This window comes from Alligator mississippiensis, chromosome 3 (genome assembly GCF_030867095.1).
Source record: "Alligator mississippiensis isolate rAllMis1 chromosome 3, rAllMis1, whole genome shotgun sequence".
Taxonomy (NCBI): domain Eukaryota; kingdom Metazoa; phylum Chordata; order Crocodylia; family Alligatoridae; genus Alligator; species Alligator mississippiensis.
The window spans coordinates 28,246,791-28,269,709 of NC_081826.1; the positions used below are offsets into that span (position 1 = coordinate 28,246,791).

Consider the following 22,919-nt stretch of genomic DNA (forward strand, 5'->3'; position numbering starts at 1 on the left):
TAGTTGTGTATTCAGCTCCATGCCTGTATCTGAGCATAAGTGCTGGAAAAATGATTGGCTGTGGAAGAAGCCCATCCATGTTTCAACACTAGTACCTGAAGTAAAGGCATTTGCCCAGGAGGTAGATTTTCTTGGCCTACCTTTCCTAGAGAAGATATGAACCTTGTCTCTCTTTCTTCCCATCTCAACACTCAAATTACCACTTCACATATTAGGCATTATCCAGATGCTTTTCCAGTACTCCATTCAAAGTACACCCTACATTTTAGGTTGTGAGAGAGCCCTGGACAGAGGGGGGGTGGGGGTGCACAGCTTCTTTCCACAGTAACATCCATCTCTCCAAACTACACACCCTCTGACTTGTTCTTTCCCTTTTATCTCTGCATATCTTCTTTTGGCTGCTCAAGGTGTAGTTTCCAAAGGAGCGCTGTAGAGAGGCGTGAATAATGCTCCAGTGTAGTAGTTAAAGTACTTGGCCTAAGGTTTATGAGAAAAAATGTGTGACAGGGAGCCAGAGGCTCCTGTCATTTCCAGCAGAGTGTAGCAGGCCAAGCTGCTGTGTGGGGCTGCAGCAGAGGAGTGCAGGCTGGTCACAAGGCAAAGGAAAACTCTCGTGTGGCGAGGGAGCCACAGAACCGGAAGGGGTTGAGTTCAGAAACATATAAGTCCAGGGCCGGAGGCAAAGTAGGTAGTCTGGCCCTGCATGCTGCAGAGGAAGAAGCTCCTGGGAGACAGGAGCTTCAGGAAACAGTCCCACAGACACCCAAGCTACCCAGCTAGATGGAGCAACTAAAGGGGAAGTATGGCTTGTGGTGGAGTATTGGCCCAAAGTGGGGGTAAAACATAGCTTGGAAAGCACTTTGCTTAGATTTATGTTTTACACTACAGGACTGGTGTGTGGCTATGGGGGTGGTGTGAAAGCCAGAGGGGCACCTGAGGGGCACTCAACCTAGATCTTTGCCTGGGTCAGAGATCCCCAGGGGGCTGGACAGTAGACCTGTATGAATAGGGAAGTATTCAATTTGGATTCAGGTTTGGCTGATTTGGAGGACTGATTCAATTTGGTGATTCAAATCATTGTCCCCATTTGATTTGGCTGAATCAGAATCAGACATTCAGTGCTGATTCAGCACTGATTCAGAGATTCAGATCCACCTGGGAGAGGCAAGCAGAGCCAGGGGCCGCTCATCTGGCTGTGCCTGCCTCTCCCCAGGTAGGGCAAGCTGTGGGAGAAGCCCCCATGGCTACCCTGCCCATCCCTCGATCACGCCCCCCGCCTGGCACCCACATGGCAGCTGCCCCATGGCACGGGTGTAGCGTGGCTTCGCAGGGCATTGTGTGCTGTCTGGGAGCTGGGACGGCTCCACGTGTCAGCCAGAGCCCAGCACCACTCAGCCCCAGTGGCCGCAGCTCCCAAACAACACGTGGCACCCTACCAATCCATGCTGCACCCACACCACGGGGAAGCTGCTGTGCAGGTGCCAGGCTGGGTGTGTGATGACTGCTGCCCCCACCCCTCCCCCCCAACTGCCATGCACTGTAAGGGGGTGGGGCTCTGTCATCATAGGCCCTGATCCCACTTCTTCAGCTAGTGAGTATAGGGCTTTTTCTTTCAATTGCTGGGATGCTGGGGCCAGGCGGGGGGGGGGGGGGGCATCAGGGGCGGGGCCTGGCAGAGCAGGGTGATTGAGAAGCAGAGGCTGTACAGAGGGTGCTCTGCCAGGAGACCCCAGAGCCCCTGCTGCATCTGGTGAGTGCGGCGCTTTTTTGTTTGTTTGTTTGTTTGAAGTGCCAAGAGGCTGGGGCTGGACAGGGGATGGGGCTGGCAGGGCAGCCATGGGGGCTTGTCCCGTGGCTCCCCCCCACCCAGGGAGAGGCAGGCACAGCCAGAGGAGCCACAGGAGAACCTGCAGCTGCCCGGCTGTGCATGCCTTTCCGTGGTTGATCTGAATCTTTAACTCTCTCTGAATCTTTTCCAAATTTATTCGGAGGCATCGTATTTGATTCAGACCTTTTAATGGGTCTCCCAATTCGATTTGCTTATTCAGCTGCTGAGTTGGGCCGGATCTCCTCTGAATTGAATTGGCGACTGCAGCTTTGCACAGCCGTACTGGGCAGGTGGAGAACAGATTTGCCTGAGTTACAGAGCCCAAAGTGCTGTGGGGTCAAGAGTCTGAGAGAGTCAAAACAAAGGGCACAAGATGAAAGGGCTCAGTTTCCTATAGTTTAAGAGGGTGAGATCAGAGACCAAAGTCCAAGAGGGTGAGACCAAAGGGACAAGGGATCTGGAGCCTGAGAGGGCAAGACCAGAAGGCCAAGGGACCCAGAGCCTGAGGGCTGAGGGGCCCAGAGTCTGAAAAGGCAAGACCAAAGGGCCCAGGGGCCTGGAGCTCAAGAGAGCAAGACAAAGGCTGAGGCCCAGAAGTCAAGGTCTGGGGCAGTGGACCTCAGCTGAGGGACACAGCCAGAGCAAGAGGGCCAAGCTGGAAGGCTGAAGTGTAGACAAAGGTTTGAGGCTGTCTCTAGTGGGTTATGGAATAGAGAAAATCCCACACAATTTACTGATTCGTTTTGATGCACTGGCTGGGGGAGTAGTTAACTGAATGTACGATTTCACAATGATTACACACTTAATTTATACAACACAATTTTATTTTAAAACTCTTTGCTACGTATATAACACTGCTTAGCTTTAAGAAACACCACAAACATTAAAAACACAATAATTACATATATCAGAAACAATGCTCCGAATGCACTTCCTTCCCAAACAATACTATAAGAATTAGTGTTACAAAAACAACTACAATTACAACTAAAAGTTAAATTTGAATCAATACTATTATTTTCATATTATACTTACAATCCTAGAATTCCAAGAAGCCAAATACCAAAATATGGTTTCATTCCTCAGTAGTACGATTCAATGGGTTGGCCTCAGTAGTATGGTTCAATGAAATGGGCTCAGCAATACAATTCAATAGGCTGGCCTCAGCAGTGATAGGACTAAGTCCCCTTCCTTCAGTCCTTTTCAGGTGCTCTGCGGCTTCAGCGTGAACTAAGAGATTCGTGTTCACGGAAAGGGTGGTTTCAGGTGATGAGTCTGAACCGGGCTATACTTGCGATTTTTCCTTCGTTGTTCTACAAGTATAGTCACCTCCAAATTGGGACAGCAAGTTACCGTTTTTATTGAGCGAGTTGCCGTCAGAGGGCTCCTCCTACTCAATATATGGTTGCTCCCAAATTTGGGCCCGGATCTTACTAAACAGATTCTTTTACCTTTGTTGAGCATTTTAAATTACCTTTGGGAAACTTCCATATCACTGCAAATACCCTTTTCTTACCAACCTGGTCAAAAGGCCTCAGGGTTTGATCTCTTGGAATTCAGGATATTTGCTCTCTTTGTAAAAGATTTCTAAAAGATGAAATTTAAATTAAGACTAAGCGAAGTCAGGACCTTTTGCACGTAGTCCCCAAAACAATGAACTAGATAAGGAGATAAATCTTATCTTCTTCCTGAAACTGGCTAATGGGCAACCTTTACAAACATTCAAACTATTTCATTCAATATGACAGAGGCCTGAGAGGCGAAGTGCCACACTGGGATCCAAGAGGCTCCCTCCGAATCTACTTTGAGGGAGACCCCTGAGGCATGGGTGTGCTTATGTGGGAGGCTGGAGGTTATAATTAATGCCCTTAATGCCATTTGGTGCCTGATGGCAGTACTTGTGCCAGTCAGGCATGTGAACCACAAGGAAGTTGAGGAACTCAGGCACTCTGAGACTCTGGGGCAGTCTTCTGCAATACTATAAATTCCACCAAAGCACACCGGGTGAGTTAGAAAAGGGAGGGTACCCTTGTTAGGCCCCAGCTCAAGTCTGGGTTCGTGCCCAGTATGCAAAGGCCAATAAAGATACCAGGGGTGAAAGTATAAAAAAAATGTATTGCTAGCAATAAAAGATGCAAGCGGAATAATTTCACTCTACAAGCACAGCACATATGCGATACTGAGCCCCTTATATACAAGAGTTTGAATCTTCATAAGCATCCTTGTTTGCTAATTGGTTATAAAGGAGTGACGCAAGGAGTTCTTTACTGAGCATGTCTCTATACCTGTGTTTTAGCTATGTAGCTCATTAACATACATATATGTTTCATTAGCATATATCTTCCCCACCTAGGGGTGTGATTTTTAGTATTTTAATGAGCTCTTTGTTCCAGTAACTCTGATTCTGTTTTTGTTTTCAAGCTTCCTCTATCTAAGACTGTCTGCTCCTTATCATTGCAGATGGGCATTCGACACATAACATTCACTTTTGCTTAGGCTTTGCATAGTAGTTTCTAGGTCGAACCTTACACCCTGAGGAGCCAGAGTGGGGCAGGAGTCATTTGGGCACCAGGAAGTGCCACAGCTGCTCTCAGGGCCAGTCATGGTACAGAAGGTTCAAATCTCTTGGTAAGAAGAGGAGTGGGGGGCTAAAACCTGTGTGTCCTGCTTCTGAGCATATCACTAATATGCACTAAACCTAATCACTAGGTTATTATGGTAAAATATGGGAAGACATCTTCTCATCGTCTATCTAGCATCTCTTAGTCATTGATTTCTGGCTGGTTATGTTTTTGTAACTTAGGTGCACTTACATGTCTAGAAAAGATGTGCATGCAAAGTTCTATACATGCCCATCCAGTCCATAGGTGAGTACACATGCTCAGTTTGCATGCATGCACTTACACATCCACAGTGCATGTGAAGTAAAATGCTATCTGCTCAAAAGTGTTTTTTTTTAACACTTATACAACTAGAAAACTATCATTTAGATACAGAAGGGGAAATAGAATTCTGCCCCTAACACTTTATATTTACCTGGCCAACCTGTGGTATGGACCTGATAGTCAGCCACAATGGGGACTTTTAAGAACAAACAGACCTAACAGTTGGTATAAAAGAGGATGTAGAAAGAATCTTCTTGGCAAGATGACTGGAATGTTGTTTTTTTTTTAAAGTGCAAATCATTTGACGATCAGCCCAGAACCCCATCTGTAGCTGTGAAAATGAAGGACTCCTGGGTCTCAGAAATCAGCTTGTAGTTGTGGATAACAAATAAAAAATTCTACTGAATCATGTAATGCAGTCAACAGAATGGGGGGAGGAGACCTAGAGATAGTAAGAGCATTTTTAAAAAATAATAATATTATTCACAGCTTCCAAATGTTAAAACAAAGAAAAAAAGATTTCTTTCAATTGTATTTAACCATGTTATACTAATACTACTTTATGCTATTGTAGGTATACTATGGATAGCAATAGGTATTGTGTATGCATAATTGTTTTCTGGAGCCAGTCTTCAGATTCAAGTTAAAAGTTTCTGGTAAATTTTGTGAGAAAACGCTGATTTGCACAAGTCTGACAAAATTGTATTCAATCAATGGTCATACATTGGCTTACAATAATACCATCTGGTGTTCCTTCTCTTGTTGATTTATTATTTTCAGTTTATAGTCTCCATATGTGTTGTGAATTTATAATCTCCATATGTGTTATGAATATGTATAGATGGTTATAAACACTACAATGTAGTAAAAACCAAAAGTTACGGTATTAACCGTATAGTTGCTGATGCCCAGCAATATTCAAATACCATTCATATTGGTTAGTAAAATAAGGTAAAGCCAGCATTAGGGTTAAGAGTAAGGAGTATAACATAAGTGTAACAGTGCCTTGTAGTGTTAAAACAATAATGTTTTGGCACATTTCTGAAATATATACAGTTTTGAACCTAGTACAAGGCTACATAGTATAAAATGTTCTGTTGACAACAGTCATCCTTGTAACAGAAACTTTCTCTTTTTTTTAAGAATATAGGTAACAAACAGTCACATTGCAGCTTCCACTGTCCAGTTGCTAACTATTTTATAAAGACCAACATATACCTCTCTTTATATACATATGTGAAAAACTTGCAAAAAGTAGTAGAAGAATTAGACATTATAGAATCAAGATGCATTGACATTCTGCGGGGGGGATGAAGAAAAACACATATGCGGCAGAATCTGTTGTAGAGCCAAGATCTATGAACATGTCCAAGACTTTCCAACCCCTTTGCAGTATAAATGAAGCCTAGTGCCCTAAACCATTGCAGATGGCACTCTTTGCATAAATATCCACTGAAAGAGTGTTGACACAGTATAATGCGGTTTTGTTGTTGTTGCTGCCTGTTAATGAGATACTTCCGTCTGTTCTGTCAAGATAGGTAATTACTTGACCTTAAGAGCCAAAGTGTTTATTTACTTAATGGTAATTAAAAACACCACAAATAAAAGTCATACCGTATTTACCCAAATCCTAAGGTGACTTTGAATTTAAATTTATCCCAGCAGCAGCAAGGGGGCAAGAAATGGGGGAAAGAAGCAGTTGGGGAGGTTACAGGATGCCTGTTCCCTGCCCCCCTTCACCCAGTAACTGCAACCCAACTTTGCAACTTGTCCCACCTCCCCCATCTCCTGTCCCTGCCCGATGCCTGCCCCCTACTTTGTTTCTCTTTTTGATCCATTCAACCTATTTTCACTTTTATCAGCAATGCCCCCTCCTTTCCTTTCCCAATCATTTAGTCCTTTCTATTTAGAACAGGAAGGTAGTTAGCCCTGCTAGTATGAAGTCATGCAAAAGACAAAGTAGAGGTGCACCTTAAGATTAACTGAATCAGAAATGCATAAGATTTAATGAGCAAGAGCTCACTTCATCAGACGCTATGAAAAGACTTACAGAGAACAGGCTGTCAACTAGAAATTGAATATGAAAAACAGGGAAGGAGGTAAGTGGCAGGTAGTGTTGAAATAGGCAAACAACTAATAAATCCAAAGGGATAAAAAGATCAAAAAAGCTAATCCAGGTAATAGGATAAGAATCTTCTAGACCGTGCTTTTTAAACCATACTCATTACAATCTTGTCTGTGAATTATTTCTTTTTCCGCAACTTTGTGTTCAAATCAAAGTCACATTATTTAAGAACAGCTGTTCTGAGGTCAGCGATGGAAAATCCAGGAAAGTTTAAGTGTTCTGCCATAGGCTTTTGAGCGTCTTTTGATTTGAGTTCAGTTTGGTGTCCCTTTATTCTTTCTCAGCTGAAACTGTCTCGGTTGATTTGGGTGTTGTACTTCTGCTCTGCAAACCAACTCATATCATATGATAAAGCAGGCTGTCGCAGGCACCGACTGTGTCTTCAATATACAGTAAACTTACTTTGAATATTTTTACTTAGAGTCTCTTAACTATCTCTCAAGGAAGTTGTTCCATTGACTGCAATGGGAACTGAAAAATGTCTATCCTTAATTCCAGCTTAAATACAGTAGCATTGTAGCTATGCCTTAACTCTTACAGCGGTACCTCAGATGATTTCCTCTTGGTCTTCATTTCTCTTACATGTGCCCTTTTTTATTTTGTGTAACTGGTAGATATAATCTTTTTGGTTATAAGCCAAACATTTTTGTTCACATGTAGAAATAAGAGTTGGGTTTAGTGCCTGTATACAGAAAATTCTGCACTCTGTGGAGCATATGACAACAAATTTTTGTTTTGTTGTTGTTGGGGTTTTTTTGCTACATCTTATTTACTGAAAAGCTGTATTCAGACTTCTAAAAAAATAAAAGGATGTTGAAGGAAAGTCTTTTTTTTTTCTGTTCTGATATATATGCATCTGAACATTTACAACTTCTGGGCCAAATGAGAGAGGAGGTGAAAAACTCAGCATTGCACTTACAAAGTTTACATTTCCATTTTCATATTCTCTTTTTTTCCTTTCAACTCAACAATGCCTGCTCATTTTCCCCCTATCTAAACTATTTTATTCTGGAAAATTGGGTTTTGACCAATGATAATAATTAGAAAGTGATTCTTTCCCATGGAAACTCTCAACTGAAAAAAATCAGGATTTTTATTTAAATGAACAGTTGGTTTATTGGAAACAAGTTTTCTCTATATCTCATTTTCGCATCCTATTTGCATATTGCCACCATGAACCCGAGAGAGCTTGGCTCTTTAATTCACAATCATAGTTTCTACTCCTCGGTGTGCTGGCCATAATGGCTGTCATCTTACTTGCTGTAGAGAACAGCAGCATCACAAAGTCTACACAACACACCACTACAACTTCAACACGTATCGCCATAATTGGACTACTCATGGGCTAGGATGCCTTTAATTTAGCTTTAGTTGAGGGTCAGTGACATTTTGCACTTACATTATTTCCTCCCTGCCCAATTTTCACCCTCTGTAGAGCTCTACCTCTCAAGGTCAGATCAAAGACAGCTGGACTGAATTCCCTTTACAGATTATAAATAGATTGCACCTGAATTAATCTGAATTTTTACCTTAATTCATAAATTGTTGGTTAGGAAATTTTAGTGGGAAGGGGGAGATGCGTACAATCCAGGGTAAGGAGTGCCTAGAACAAATATCTTCCATTTTCTGGTCAGCTTTTCTTGCAATATTTGGCAAAAGATGATATCACTACATTGTTCTGTCAACATCAGACAGTTGTGCTTGGTTTGGTCTAATCTATCAGAGGAATCAGGGAGGTAAGCAGATTTATTAACTTCCCAGACTAATTTCTATCACAACAAACCTAAGGTAACTGCTCTGGTTGGCTTCTCTGCATGATGTTATTATAATTTTGCATGTTTCAGTTCATGCAAAGCTAGTACATACACAAGGAAAGAATGGGTTGAAGAAAGAGCGAATCCAGAGTTGCCAGCTCCAGTGACAGAAGACACCTCCATCTACAAAAACTTGAATAGTTTTGTTGACACTTCAACCTGTGGCTGGGGGAGGGGAGGAGTGGGGGGAATAAACAAGAAAATGGAAATAGCAGGGATGGTCAGTAGAGTGTTATCTGAAGGGAAATGTCTGAAGAGAGGCACCAGCAGAGGAGTCTTGGAGCTTGGAAGCTTAAAAGAAGAACAGTGGAGAAATCTTTGGGTTTGCTCTGGGCTGTGTGGGCTGGATGGAGGAGTCTGGGAGGAACTATCTAACCCTTTGCAGGGGACAGCAAACCTCTGTCTAGGTGGCCTCTGCAACAATAAATGCCGTTATTTAAATAGGCATTTATTGTGCCCATTTGTTTGTTGCTTGGGAGTTCAGATTTCAATTGATCTCCCCAACAAGAGGTAAAGTCCCTCTCAGGAGATGAACTGGGTGCTAAATCTTTGAATCAGGGCCACAGAAAATCAGGGAGGGTGAGAGACTTAAAAGCTAGGGTCTCAGTGGGAAGGAGCCAGTATGCCCCCTTCCCCTCTCCCCTTTCCCCCTCCTGCTCTAGAAGCCACACATGAGCTGGCTTTGGGTGGCACCCTCAGAGACCAGACAAGTATGTGGTGGTCCCAAGCAGGTACCCGCTTGTTGGACTCTGTGACAGCTGTTTCTAGGGATCATTTCAATCAAAATGGTGGTGCCTCTGCACTTTTGCAGCCACTGACTCATGAGCATTTTGGATCACTCTTTGGGCATGTCTACACATAAATTAATGTGCCTTAGTTACTGCTCATTTAGTACTTGGATAACAAAATACTAAATTGGTTAAACCTCGACTCCATGCGGCACCCAACAACTAGGGAGATGATAATCCAATTACCCATGGATCCTGTTGCTCATTAGCTAGAGCAAGCAGGGAGCAAACACCAGCACACATTGCTCACAATAGCTTTATTCAGAATAGAGACAAGCTTCGGACAAGGGGCCTCACACCATAAGAGACGGGGTCCTGCCCCAAACAGTAGGTTTTTCTTACAGTTATACACTTTGGTTTATACTCATTAACATTCACTCCACCTCTGTCCCACCTTCTGTTCCACCCATTTCTCCTCCCATCTCAAGCTCCGCCCTTGTTTACTGTTTGCATCATTAACATGGACTTGCCTATGCATTTCATTCATTTACGTGTCTTTTTTGCTATTAGCATATGTCTAAGACCTTGACTCTTGCTCTTTGGTCAATGGGCAGACTTTGACCAAAACCTAGAAGCTTCTGGAGGCTTCTTCACCAATCACCATTCACCTTTTTGCATATGTTCATCTTAGATTCTGTTACCAATTATGTGTTGTTTTTCACATTCCAGTCTTTTTTTTGTCTCAGGTTGTACCATCCTCTACCTTTTTTTGAGTCCCTGAATCTTATCTCATTCCTCGCTGTAGCTGGTTCATAGCACACAGACTTAATTGATGCTTTTTCCAGAAAAATGGCTGACAAAGTTAAGATGGTTACTTAGCATAAGCAAATGGATGGCTTAGCATAAGCATTCATAAGCAAAATCTGGTTGCCTAAGCATCTTGCAGTATATTTTTAATATATCATTCTGCCTTGTGGTTAGCAGCTCTGCTAGGCCACAGGTCATGCCTTTATTCATCTGCAAATCCAGTGCTCCCTACTAATCCAAATTATTGTCACCCTAACAAAATCAATGTGCAGTAACTTGTGCTACTGCACAGTAGCACTGGCACTTGGATTTTTAGTGACACCTACTGTGCAGTACCGTATTAGCACCATTTTTGCCCAGCATGCTACTGTGCAGTGTTATTAGGCTAGGGCGCAGTTAGTATCTCATCTGTTTAGGGGCCTTAGAGATTAATTAAGTCCTGGGCAGAAGTCATTGTTCAGTAACATATGAATCATCAGCTGAGAACTATACAATTACCTATATTTTAGTTTAGTCTTCAACTAATCCATTTTAATTTAAAATAAAGCAATTATTAAAATAGCACAACTAGCAACAATTGTTACAGAATCAATGGCTGGGTTTTCTTAACACTTCCAGGCTATAAGTATTTAAATGAGTAAAACATTTCAGTTTTTTGTCAAATACATTAAGAATTATTTCATCCCAGGAGGAAGTAATTAAGATAAAGCTTTTTGAAATGAAGCGTTGCAACCAAAAAAAAATAAATCTTCTCATGTTGCTTTTCAGGGAGGAATATTCAGAGATCAGTTGCTTCTTTAATTGTGTTATGAGCAGGGTAGGGTGATTTTTGATTCATTAATACTGTTTTTAAAGGAAAAAACAGATACATAAAATATGCTGGTTTTACCATATTGAATAATCATTAAATGCCTTACAGTCATTCTAGCCTTATAATCATTCTAGCCTTACAGTGGCCTTTTAATTTGGCAGACTAGCATAATTATTTTTTATCTATTATAGATATGTTAACAGCTATAATGACAGAATTTCTATATTGCTTGAATTTTAGAAAAGTCATTGAATAAATACCTCTAAAAGGGAAAATCAGATTTCCATGAGAAAAAGAGTGGAAACTCAGGATGAATGATTTTATTCCTCCAGAACTCTACAGAGAAAGATGATCTTACCTAACCCTCTGAGGATTCATGTGCTTACCTTCACATGCATGTGTAGATTCATTGCATTTATGAACATGAGCCACCAATGCGATGCTGTAGCTGGCAGAGCTAATCAAACACTGGCATGCATCTACTGATGCATCTTGAACAAGGCTAAGGATATCCTCCCTTTCTACTCAGCCTTAGTGAGACTGCAACTGAAGTACTGCATCCAGTTCTGGGCCCTGCACTTCAGGAAGGAAACTTGAGACAATCCAAAGGAGGGTCATGTGCATGATTAGAGGTCTAGAGAGCAGGTCATATGAGGAGAGGCTGAAAGACTTGGACTGAAAGACTTGTTCAGCCTGGAGAAGAGAAGGATTAGATGGCATCCTATTAGTATATTAGGGGTGTACATCAGGGCCTGGGGGATCCTCTGTTCACCAAGACACTCCAGGGGAAGACAAGAAACAATGGACACAAACTGATTGAAGATCACTTCAGATTGGACATAAGGAAAAACTTCTTTACAAGTCAAGTATCAAAGGTCTGGAACAGACTCCTCCCAGTGGTGGTACAGTCACTGACTCGCTTCAAAAAGCGTCTTGACGCCCACCTTGATGGGGTCATCTGACCCCAGCAGTCTTTCCTGCCCAAGTGTAGTGGGGCTAGACCCGATGATCTTGTGGGGTCCATTCCTGCCCCTAACATCTATGAATCTATGAATTAAGCGGAACTACTTACATGCATAATTAAGCACCTATATAAATGAACGTAAGGGTTGAAGCTAACAGATCTAGTTATGCTGCTTCATAAATCATTGCTCTTTCTATCTGGGTTGATAACTTGCTCACTTAGGATCTGAAAACATTGTTCTTTTGACTCTATTCAGCATCTCACATAAAAATAATTTAGACATCAGGTATCATTTTTCCCCGGCTGCATTACCAGTGACTTCTATCATTGGTTGCTTGCTCTTCTCACCTTACAACATTTTTCTGATGGGTCAGAAGATATAGTCCATGTATTGGTAAGTAGATCTTAAAAACTTTGGCTATATGGTCAATTAGTAATGATTTTTTTTTTCCACATGATGCAGAAACTAACAAAATCTTTGGATTCTCAAAAAACTGAAAAGCTTTCTAGAGACATTTCTGACCCATATATTTCTGGTGATATATATATATATATATAGAGAGAGAGAGAGAGAGATTAAAATTTCTGTCCTAATTCAACTGAAACATTAGTGACAAACATAACTAGCCCTTTGAGGAGGGAAAGTATACCTTTTACATGAATGGAGAAATTGAACTGAAAAAAATCAAGTGCCTCTAGGTTTATGTCAGACATGAAATCAATATTCAGTAGTTTATGGCACTTAGTCCAACCATTACATTAAGTTCATAGTAGCATCCTGACATACTATACCCTGAAAATCTTGTAACTGGCCTGACTAAAAGTATGTAGCATATCTCTCTTGAGGTGGCTATGGTAGTTGCAATGATGATGATAATGATAATGATGATGATTGTGAAATACAAATCTCCATTGTTATTTTTCCCCTATTGTTCTCTTGTAGCTCCATGTGGTGGGCATTTTTCATCTCCCAGTGGAGTAATCCTCTCTCCAGGCTGGCCTGGCTACTATAAAGACTCCTTGAATTGTGAGTGGGTGATTGAAGCTGAACCAGGACACTCTATCAAAATTACATTTGAAAGGTCTTGATTAATGTTTTTCTTATTTGATACTTTCCAATGTTATTCATAATCAGGTGTTTATTTTCTCTGTCATAAAACTCATTTATAGTTGGATATTAGCAGTCATGAGGGTGGTTTAGTTACTTAGTGGGAATTTTGAAAGCATCTAGGCCCAGGTACAGACACTATACTTTTATCAGTATAAGTGATCAGAAACCGGTCTATACCCATCATAGAACAGAAGTTCAGCACACAGAACTGGTCTATACCTGTAACAGAGAAGAAGTTCAGCATTCATAGACTGGTTTAAAAATGGTGGAACCTGCTCTAAGACTTGCTGCTCCCCACTAAAAGTTGAATGTGTGTTCTGTTCGCCCCCAATCTAAATTACGCCATTTATAGAAAACCAAGTCACTTATATTAATTTTGTCTTAAGGTTTTTGAGTGCCTGTACCTAGCCAAGGTGTTTTCAGAGAGTAAATACCTTTAGGTTTTTGAGGCACTTGTGTTCCTTCTATATTTAAGAGTTTGGGGATTTTCTATCCTTATTTATTTATGGGAAACAGTAAACCAAAGTTTAAACTTTGTCTCTCAGAAACCTATTGTTTAGTGTGTTGCTAATGTACTGCTCCAGCTGAGCTATTCTTCTGCACCCTTTTCTCTGTTTTTTTCTTTATGAAGGGGGGGGGGGAGGGGGATGGGGAGGAGAGAGAGACAGAGAGCAAAATACCTCCAGTTATGTTTTAATTGATTTCTGAAACACTAATCCTCTAATAGGACCCACTTGAGGATAAGGGTCTGCCTCCACAGATCCCATTTCAGGATTATATCTAAAAAAGCAGTGCCAGTGTTTGATGGCACTGACATGAAGAAGTTAGACTGCATAGTATCAAAGCTCTATTAATTAGGAAACTTTAAGACAGCATGAGTGTGGAACCCATAAATTATTTAAGCATAAAAGTGTATAAAATTATACATAATTACATCTTTTATAAAGGGAATATCTGCACTTTTTGTTCTGAATATTCCCCCAATCTTCAGGTTTTCAGTTCCTCTCAACATATTAAATGAAACCTCAACTCAAACTCGGTGGCATTAGGTTTTTACACTCTGTGAGAATCTGAAGTAATGAATTCTGGGTCAGACAACCAGGCACTTGTGCAGAAAAGGCAGACACACTGTGAATGAATCTCTCTCTTACTACAGAGAGATGCAAAGCTGAACACCTTTTTTATTACTGCCTCTTCCTGGCCCCAAAGATGCAGCGCTGAAGAGAAGTTTGAAATTCATGTTGGGTGAAGTGTGGGCAAAATCACTCCCGCTACCTCCTCACAGTGACAAAGGAAGTTGCTAGAAGATCCTTCATGCCTTTTGTGTGCAGTCCATTATATTAAAGAAAAAGTAAATTTTACTTCATAAAAATACAAAGTGCTGTAGGCTACTTGAGATGGTGCCAAAATCTTTCTTTAATGTTTAATCTTAAAGAAGATAACTTGATAAAACAGAAAGATCTGTGGGCATATTTGAGGTTATAGGACACAGGAATTGGGTAAACAGAAGTTCAGTAGCATAGGTGGTGTTGAGAAATTCTGAGGGTGCGCTCCCATGCCATGTTCATGCTTTCTATTTTGGGAGAGCCTGAAAGCAGTAATAGGGCATTCACTTAGGACTCTTTAAAGCTGTCCATGCTGCCTGTATTAGTCTCTGCCTGCTGAATTCAGTTAATTTAAGTCATATGACTTTCTAGGCTGTTTGTAATAATGATAGAATCAATATGATTTAGATATGGTTGAGATTCTCAGTTACTTATATTGCTCTTCAAAAATACTTCTTGTGCCAAAATTTCTTAGGATTATGTTTAGCTCAACAGCTGTTTTTAGGGGGGAAAGTTAAAAAACCTATTTAAGTTATAGTAATGAAAAACTATAATAGTAGAAAACACAAATTAATCAAAATGTTTCAAATCAATTCAAACTCATGTTTTACCCTATGCTCCTTGCAATTCATACATTATCTCATATTAGGAAACTGAAGTACTAAACGTATTCCACCCATAGGCATAATTGGTATAATTGGTATTGCTCCTCCTTTAGAATTGTCCAGAAAGTGTCAAGGACACTGAAAATAAGTGGGACCATTTTTCTACTACACCATCTTGTATTGGGCAGCACATGAGGCCCTGGATGATGCAGGTATGATGCCTGTAGTCCCCTGTAGTACTGCTTTGTTCCTCCCTCCCTTTGGTGTCTTTCTGGCTCCTTTTCCAATCTGCAGTAAACCAATGGATTCTGGTCACTACTGTGAACCAGAACTATTTAGTCTGGTTTCCTATGCACTTCAAATCCCCTTTCTCCATCCCTTTTCATCATGTACCCTTTTTATTTGAGGTATTCTTCCTGCCAGTTCTGAGGATTGTAGAAAAAAATCCCCACCATCTCATAGAGAAGGGATTTTACAGCAGTTTCTCGTTCAGATTAGGGTGGTAGGTTGGCATTCCTTCTTAAACTTAAGAAAGATCAATGCTATCATTTGCAAGCTCAAGTTCATTTTGTTTTCATTAGCAGCCTCTCTTGCAAGGATACCTTGATGGCCAGGTTCACATGTATCCTTTAACAAGATGCTTATGTCCATATTACTGTCAGACCTTCACAGAAAATATCTTCAGTTTGTATTGGCTCAGGTCCATTATCAATACAAGTTTTGACCTCTTGAAGGCTCCACGAATCTTCATCAGTGTTTTCTTGGCAGTAACTGAATATCTCAGATGGCAAACAGTCACCATCATTCTTAGCTGGATGACTGGGTGATAAGAGGGGCCTTCTGACTAGTGAAAGAAACCTCTTCTGAAAAAGCAGAACAGAGTCTACACACTCTGGGATTGCTAGTAGACCAGCTCTTCCATACTCTGGGATGTTGATAGATAAATATTAAATATGACCCCCACACCAATGTATGAATTCATAAGAGCAACGTACGAGACTGACTGCAGTAGCCCATGCTTCATGGGATTATTACATTTGGCCAGCAGTACATATCGGTCTCCCAGTTCTCAGCTAAGGGTTTCATCCCTCTTAGATAAGAGATTTATCCCTAACTAAACCATCCCAACCAACTGTCTGTCTAACCTGCTTTTGAAAACTGCCAGGGATGGAGATTCTGCAACTTCTCCAGGTAGCCTGTTTTAGTGCCTCTCCTCATAGTCAAGAAGTTCCTCCTAATCTCCAACCTAAAATTCCCCTACTAAAACTTGAGGGCATTGTTCCAAGTCCTGTCCCCTATAGCCACAGAAGAAGGTCATCTCCATCCTCTCAGGATCACTTTGTACAGATCAAGACAGATAGTACTGCCATGATGTTTTACATCAACAGATAGGATTGAATAAGTGTCACCCACATATGCAGTGAAATGGTATGTCTCCACAGTGGTGCATCTGTCATGAACCACATCTCAATTGACAAGTCATCTTAGAAAGAACATTTTCAGTATGGGGTTGGTTAAGTATTGGAAGAAGCAGTCCATAGAGGGTGTAGATATTTTGAAGAGTAGATTAAGGAAACACTTGACTGGGATGGTTTAGTCACGGATGATTCTGCCTTAAGTAGAGGAATGGACTAGATGATCTCCTACTTGCCTATGATTCTGTGATCTTTCCTCTCCCAAAATACCAAGACAAACTGTGATTGGGAGTTCAAAAACTGTGTTCTACAGCTTATCTTTCTAGATTGGGGATACCTCAAAATAGATTTGTTCTTATTGTCCATCAACACGAAATGACAGCCCTTCTGTTCCAGAAGAGGCTTCAGCCTGTGCTCTCGGCCTAATTTGTTTCTTATCCAGTACATGTAAATCTTACTGTATGCTTTCTTGTCTGCACATACATCTTCCTCTCTTGGTGCTCCCAAAAGTCAGACTGGACTTGGCTAAATGATGCTGCTAGCCCATATAGCTTATAGAATGTTGGTAACAGGTCTTCTGCTGATGTCTGTGAAGGACCCCAAATTCCTCTTCTTGGTCCCAGATCTCCTTCCTTGGTCAGAGGAACAGTGATTGATCCAAATCTGCACATCCCTCATGTCATGGACTGGATGCTAGATGGTTATTTGACTTATCACAGAGAGCAAGGGAGATCTCCATTCACAGCAGAAATAATTCCACTACACTTACATTTACATTTAGAGGTTAGCAGTCCAGTAATCTCTGTCCTGATCAGTCTTCTACCCAGACCATATTGGAGTATCTCTTGGAGTTTAAAAACATATAATGAACTACAAACTTAATCAAAGTGCATCTTGGACCACCACCCTTCTTTGGGTGGCATCCATTTTCCCACCCAACAGTCCTGAGATTCCTGAAGGTCCTAAGTGATGTTTTTCACATTATGGAACATCGTGTTGCACAACAGGACCTAAATTTGATCTTCATATCTATGTGAAGGTGCTATAATACTGTGCTCCTTGTTCCATCATTCCATCTTTCTTCATAAGAATTATTTTTGCAAGGACTGTGGCAAGATCCAAAATGTCGTGATGAATCGTCAATATGTGGTGTTTTACTAGGACATAAAGTCCATAAAAATCCACCCCAGTTTTTTACTCTAAGTGGCTATGGAATTCCACCTTGGTCCACAAATCAACTTACCAGAGTTCTTTCTCTTAGATCTTATTCTTCATGAGTTGAGATGGCATTACAGTTGCATGACATAAAAAGAGCTTTACCTTTCTACTAATTGAGGACAAAGCCCTGTAGAAAGTCTCAAAAAGGTATTTGTTTCTTTAGCTGAGAGATCAAGGGGTACAGTGATACCAACACAGAGACCATACAAATGGCTACAGGACTGTATTAAGCTGTGTTATTAGACTGCCAAGGAGGGACTACCATCTATATATTCAAGGTACGCTTCCAAACAGCAGGCAATTGTAGATGCATCCATCCTTAGGACAGCCACCTGGAACTCAGTAATCACCTCTGCCAAGCTCTGTGTAGTTGCTGATGCCTCTCAGGCAGATACTGCATTTGGTAAGGTAGCCCTTTAGTCATTGTTTGCCTAGGAGATTCTGAGAGCCCCTCCTGCAGGAAAGTAGTTATAGTTTTGAGGATCTCCATGGTTACTATGTACATATAAGCAATCATTTAAAGGAGAAAAAAAAGTAATTTTCCATTAACGAGAGTGCTTTGGAATGTGTTACCTGTATGGAAATCTGCAGCCCACTCTTTCACTTCTTCCTTGGAGTCACACAAGATATAGGACTATGCTGTAGAAAAAGAAATGAGAAGCAGAAAATGTGCCCCATAGATTTATAGAACCAAAGATTGTAAAGCCAGAAGGGACCTGAGAATATCATTGGGTCAGCCCCCTGCACCAAGCAGCAAAAATAACTGGGGTCAGGTGATCCCAGCGAGATGACTGCCTAGTCTCCTCTTGAAGATTTCCAGGGTAGGTGATTGCATCACCTCTGGAGGGAGCTTATTCCACAGTCTTGACACACTGACTATGAAGAAGTTTTTCCTAATGTTGATCCCAAATTGATCATCCAGCAGTTTGTGGCCATTACTCCTGGTCCTCCCCTTGGTTGCCCTGGTGAACAGTTGCTCACTGAGCCCTTGATGCACTCCCCTAGTGTAGTGGTAAGCTGCTACCCAGGTCCCTGCTCAGCCATCTTTTTCTCAGGCTGAAGAGTCCCAGATCCCTCAGCCTTTCCTCATATTGCTTGCCTTTTAAGACTCTGATCATATGGATGGGTCTTCTTTGGACTCTCTCAAGCTTGCCCACATCCTTGTTAAACTGTGGTGCCCAGAACTGGATGCATTACTCCAGCTGCAGTCTCACCAGTGCTGAGTAGAGCAGAAGAATCACCTCCTTGGTTTTGCCGGAGATGTATCGATTGATGCGTGCCGAAGTATTATGTGCCATACTGGCTACAGCATCGCACTGCAGGCTATATTCATAATGTGGTCTATTATTACCCCCAGTTCCCTTTCATTTGTGGTGCTGGTCAGTTTGGTGCTGCCAAGCCTGTAGGTATGTCAGGGGTTGCTCATTTGGAGGTGGAGCACTTTACATTTCTCAACATTCAACTTAATCAGATTCCCATCTGCCCAACTTGCTAATCTGTCTAAGTCTGCCTGTAACTGTAGCCTATCTTCAGGCATGACCACACTTCCCCATAACTTGGTGTAATTTATGAACTTGGCCATTGAGCTCTTCACCCCCACATCCAAATCATTAATAAAGATGTTAAAAAGTAGTGGACCAACCCCTGTGGGACACCACTTCCTACTTGTCACCAGGATGACACAGTTCCATTCACTACAACTCTCTGGGTTCTATCCTGCAGCCAGTTTCTCATCCAACTGACTGTCTCGGAGTTAAACCCACAATTCAGCAATTTTCTTGTGAGGATATTGTGGGATAGTAGATCAAAGACCTTTTGGAAGTAAAGGTATACAATGTCAACCTTCTGTTTCGTGTCCAGGTGACGCATTACCTGGTCATAGAAGAAGATGAGTTTAGTAAGGCAAAACCTGCCCACGACGAAGCCATGCCGACTGTCTTTTAGAATCTTACCTTCTGCAACCTTATCGCAGATAGACTCTTTGATTAACTTTTCTAGGATTTTCCCCATGATTGAAGTTAGTCTGATTGGCCTATAGTTTTCTGGTCCTCCCTCCTGCCCTTCTTGTATATGGGCACAACATTGGCCCTCTTCAAGTCCTCAGGGACTTCTCCAGAGTGCCATGAGTTGTGGAAGAGTTTCACCAGGGGTTCTGCAATGACTTTGGTCAGCTCCTTCAGCACTCTTGGATGAAGATCATCTGGTCCCACTGACTTGTATATGTCTAATTTTATTAAATGGTCATACACCAATTCTACAGCAATAGTAGGAAGGTGATTATTCCTACCATACTCATCCTTTGCTCTACCTGGCATGGTTTTCCCCTTGGTCCAGTGAAAGACAGAGGCATAGTAGTCATTCAGGAGTTCAGCTTTCTCCTAGGTGCCAGTAACCAGCTCTCCTAAGTTATTTAGCAATGGCCCCACACTCATTTTTTCTCCTGTTCCCTATGTACCTAAAGAAGGACTTCTTGTTGTCTTTGATTCCCGTTGCTAATCTAAGTTGGGTCACCACTTTTCGCCTGTCTTATCTGTTCAGATGTATAATGTGGGCTGTCACGGAATAGTCCTTCTTGGGACCCACCCCGAGCTTCCATTATTTATAAGACTCCTTCTTTTTTCTTAAGAGGACCATGATTTCCCTGTTTAGCCAAGAGGGCTTTCCAGCCCTTCTATTACCTTTTCTCCACATGGGAATGCACTTTCTTTGTGCTTCAAGGATCATGTCCTTAAGGAACAGTCACTGTTTGTGCACACCTTTCGCCTTCAGTCTCTGGTCCCGCAGCACTTGCCCTACTAGTGACCTAAGCTTGTAGAACTTTATATTTTTGAAGTCTAAGACTTCAGTCCTGCTATCTGATTTGTCTTCCTTATGTCGGACAGTGAACATGATGGTTTCATGGTCTCTGTCACCCATCCTTTAGCAGGCAGCGTAAGGGCATGGTTCCCCCTGAGAGAACTGTTAAAGCAAGAATCTCCAGTTAAATATTTAAAGCACTTGCTCACCTACAGTGAGAATACATGTCAACATATGTATCTCAAAAAACTCTATTTCCAAGGAAGTAACTTCTCTGTTTTGTTTTGAAAAGGTCAAAAAAGAATGTTTAGCTTAAACCAACAGTGTGCCTTTTTTCATTTATTTAAATCCAAATAGGGAGATCAATCACAGCCAAACTATCTTATAAATAGTTTTGCTTTTTAGGAATTAATATTGTTCTGTACAAAAACAACTTCTAATTTCGTATAGAAATACTGCTCAAATATGCACATATTCAGACATACACACATGCACATCTTTAGGCACTTGTATATAAATATAGACATATGTATTTCATATACATATATAAACATAAATTAGCAAAGCTGTTACTTAAAAACCTACAAATGGGGTTATCATGTGGGATAGTTTCCAGTAAGGTTGTGGAAAACAAAATAATATTTTCATAAAGGTGTAGAAGGTCAGAAAATGTGCAATCTTTTAATTAGAGAATACAATTGAGGTTTTAATGTGGTATGTTACAAAATATAAGAGTTATCTCTAAGGCATCATAACAAGACCACGAGGTGGACGTGTTTTCTTGGTTTCAGTAAAAATGTAATGATGCTGTAGGTAGCATAAACAGATTTAAGAAACCTTTCTCATTTAGTCTCCCACGTTTACTTCTTCCCATTATGATGTTGATTACTAATGAGAAAACATGAATTCTGAAGCTATTTTTTTTTTAGATTAAAAACTTTAACTTTGTTAAAATCCAGAACCTTTTAACCTATGTCACGTTGCTTTCTGCTTATTCTTAGAATTTTTCATACAAGTTTATATATTTTTATCCAGGTCTTTAATTTTACCTTTGTCCACAAAGAAATACATGAAGCCAGTTTCCCCAACCATTCATTGATGTAATTATGTAAGAAATGTAGTTGTATGTGCATGGCCATTTTAAAGGGTTTTTTATGATTTTATGAGAGGGAAAAAACTAATGAGCTCTGTAGAATCTTTCAGTTTGGATCTAGATGCAATAGGGTTAGTAGTTGGAAACAGAGATTTACCCTTTCAGATTTTCAGTTTGTTACTTGCACAGTGGTACCCATTCTTTCACAATATCAGTTTAAATCTATTCCTTTTCCCACTGTTTCTTGTTCTCCAGTGAGTTGAAAGATCTGCAAGTTAGGAGATCTGCTAAACTTAAAGTTTTATATAAAAATATTATCTCCAAATTTTAGGGAACAAACATCTTGGTAATAAATAAGGGGAAAAAGTATTTAAAAATATGGGGAATCCAGTAATTTTGTACTTTCAGGATCTCCTTATGGATATCTTTTAGAATTTGTCACGTTCTTGTAAATCTCTTATCTCTGAAGTTTCACTTTTTCTGGTAAGATATGACAGTGTAATCTCTACTCTTTGTTTTGTGTCTGTATCTGAACAAACTAAACTGAAATAACAGAATTGAGAAATGTGAATCACCACCCTTCATTTTACTGCAACGTTAATCTTGAAGCCTCATTATGGCTATTTAAATGCCAATGCTGTTAATCATCTACCTGCTGATGAGCATGCTAGACATATTTAACTAATGAGTTTACCCAATGTAGCAGGACATACTGTTCATGTCCTGGTACTGCATTGACGTGATAAGTAGTTTCTGAGAAACAAGGGCACATTTTTTGAGCATACATACAGTATATAATTTTATTGGAATATAAAACACATGCAACCTTTGGAAGAAAAAGATTTAAAAGATAGTGTATGTTTCCTTGCATCAAATGACTTCGATGCCCACAGAGGAATGAAGTGAACCCTCAGTAAAATTCAGCCTAATAGAAGCAAATGATATTCATTCAGTGTTCTTAATTCACTGAATATTGGCAGATTCTGAGACACTTAAAGTTTATAAGGGCTAGGAAGGAACCATGAAAGAGGACTCTGGTAGGTGCGCAAAACAGTTTCCTGCTTGAGGCATATTAAGAGGCATATTGAGGAATCAAGTTGGGCACAGAGAAGAAAGATTACCAGGGTAGGACAGAATGTGATTGCACCCTTAGGCCGTGTGTAGCCAAAATGAGGGGCATATGTGCACAACACTTTAAAGTGGGTTAAATGCTTTCGCACCATTTTAATGGTGTCAATGTATGCATGCATCAGCAGTGTATTGCACAGTAATTCCAGCCACTGTAGCAAATTCGGCAGCATAATGCACCTTAAATGACTCGGGGCACAGCAAACTAAAACTCTTCTGAACAGTTTTAGTTTCCTGTCCTACAGCCACGGAGTGAAACACCGGCC

At 40.9% G+C, this 22,919-nt stretch overlaps 1 protein-coding gene across 1 annotated transcript in view; it reads left to right on the forward strand.

The window, feature by feature from the left end:
- The window catches only part of CSMD3 (CUB and Sushi multiple domains 3), a 1,325,501-nt gene that overhangs the window by 787,882 nt on the left and 514,700 nt on the right, over positions 1 to 22,919 (forward strand). Inside the window, exon 17 of the mRNA XM_014603846.3 lies at positions 12,906 to 13,044. Within this exon, the coding sequence (XP_014459332.1) occupies positions 12,906 to 13,044 (139 nt within the window). The remainder of the gene's footprint in view (positions 1 to 12,905; positions 13,045 to 22,919) is intronic.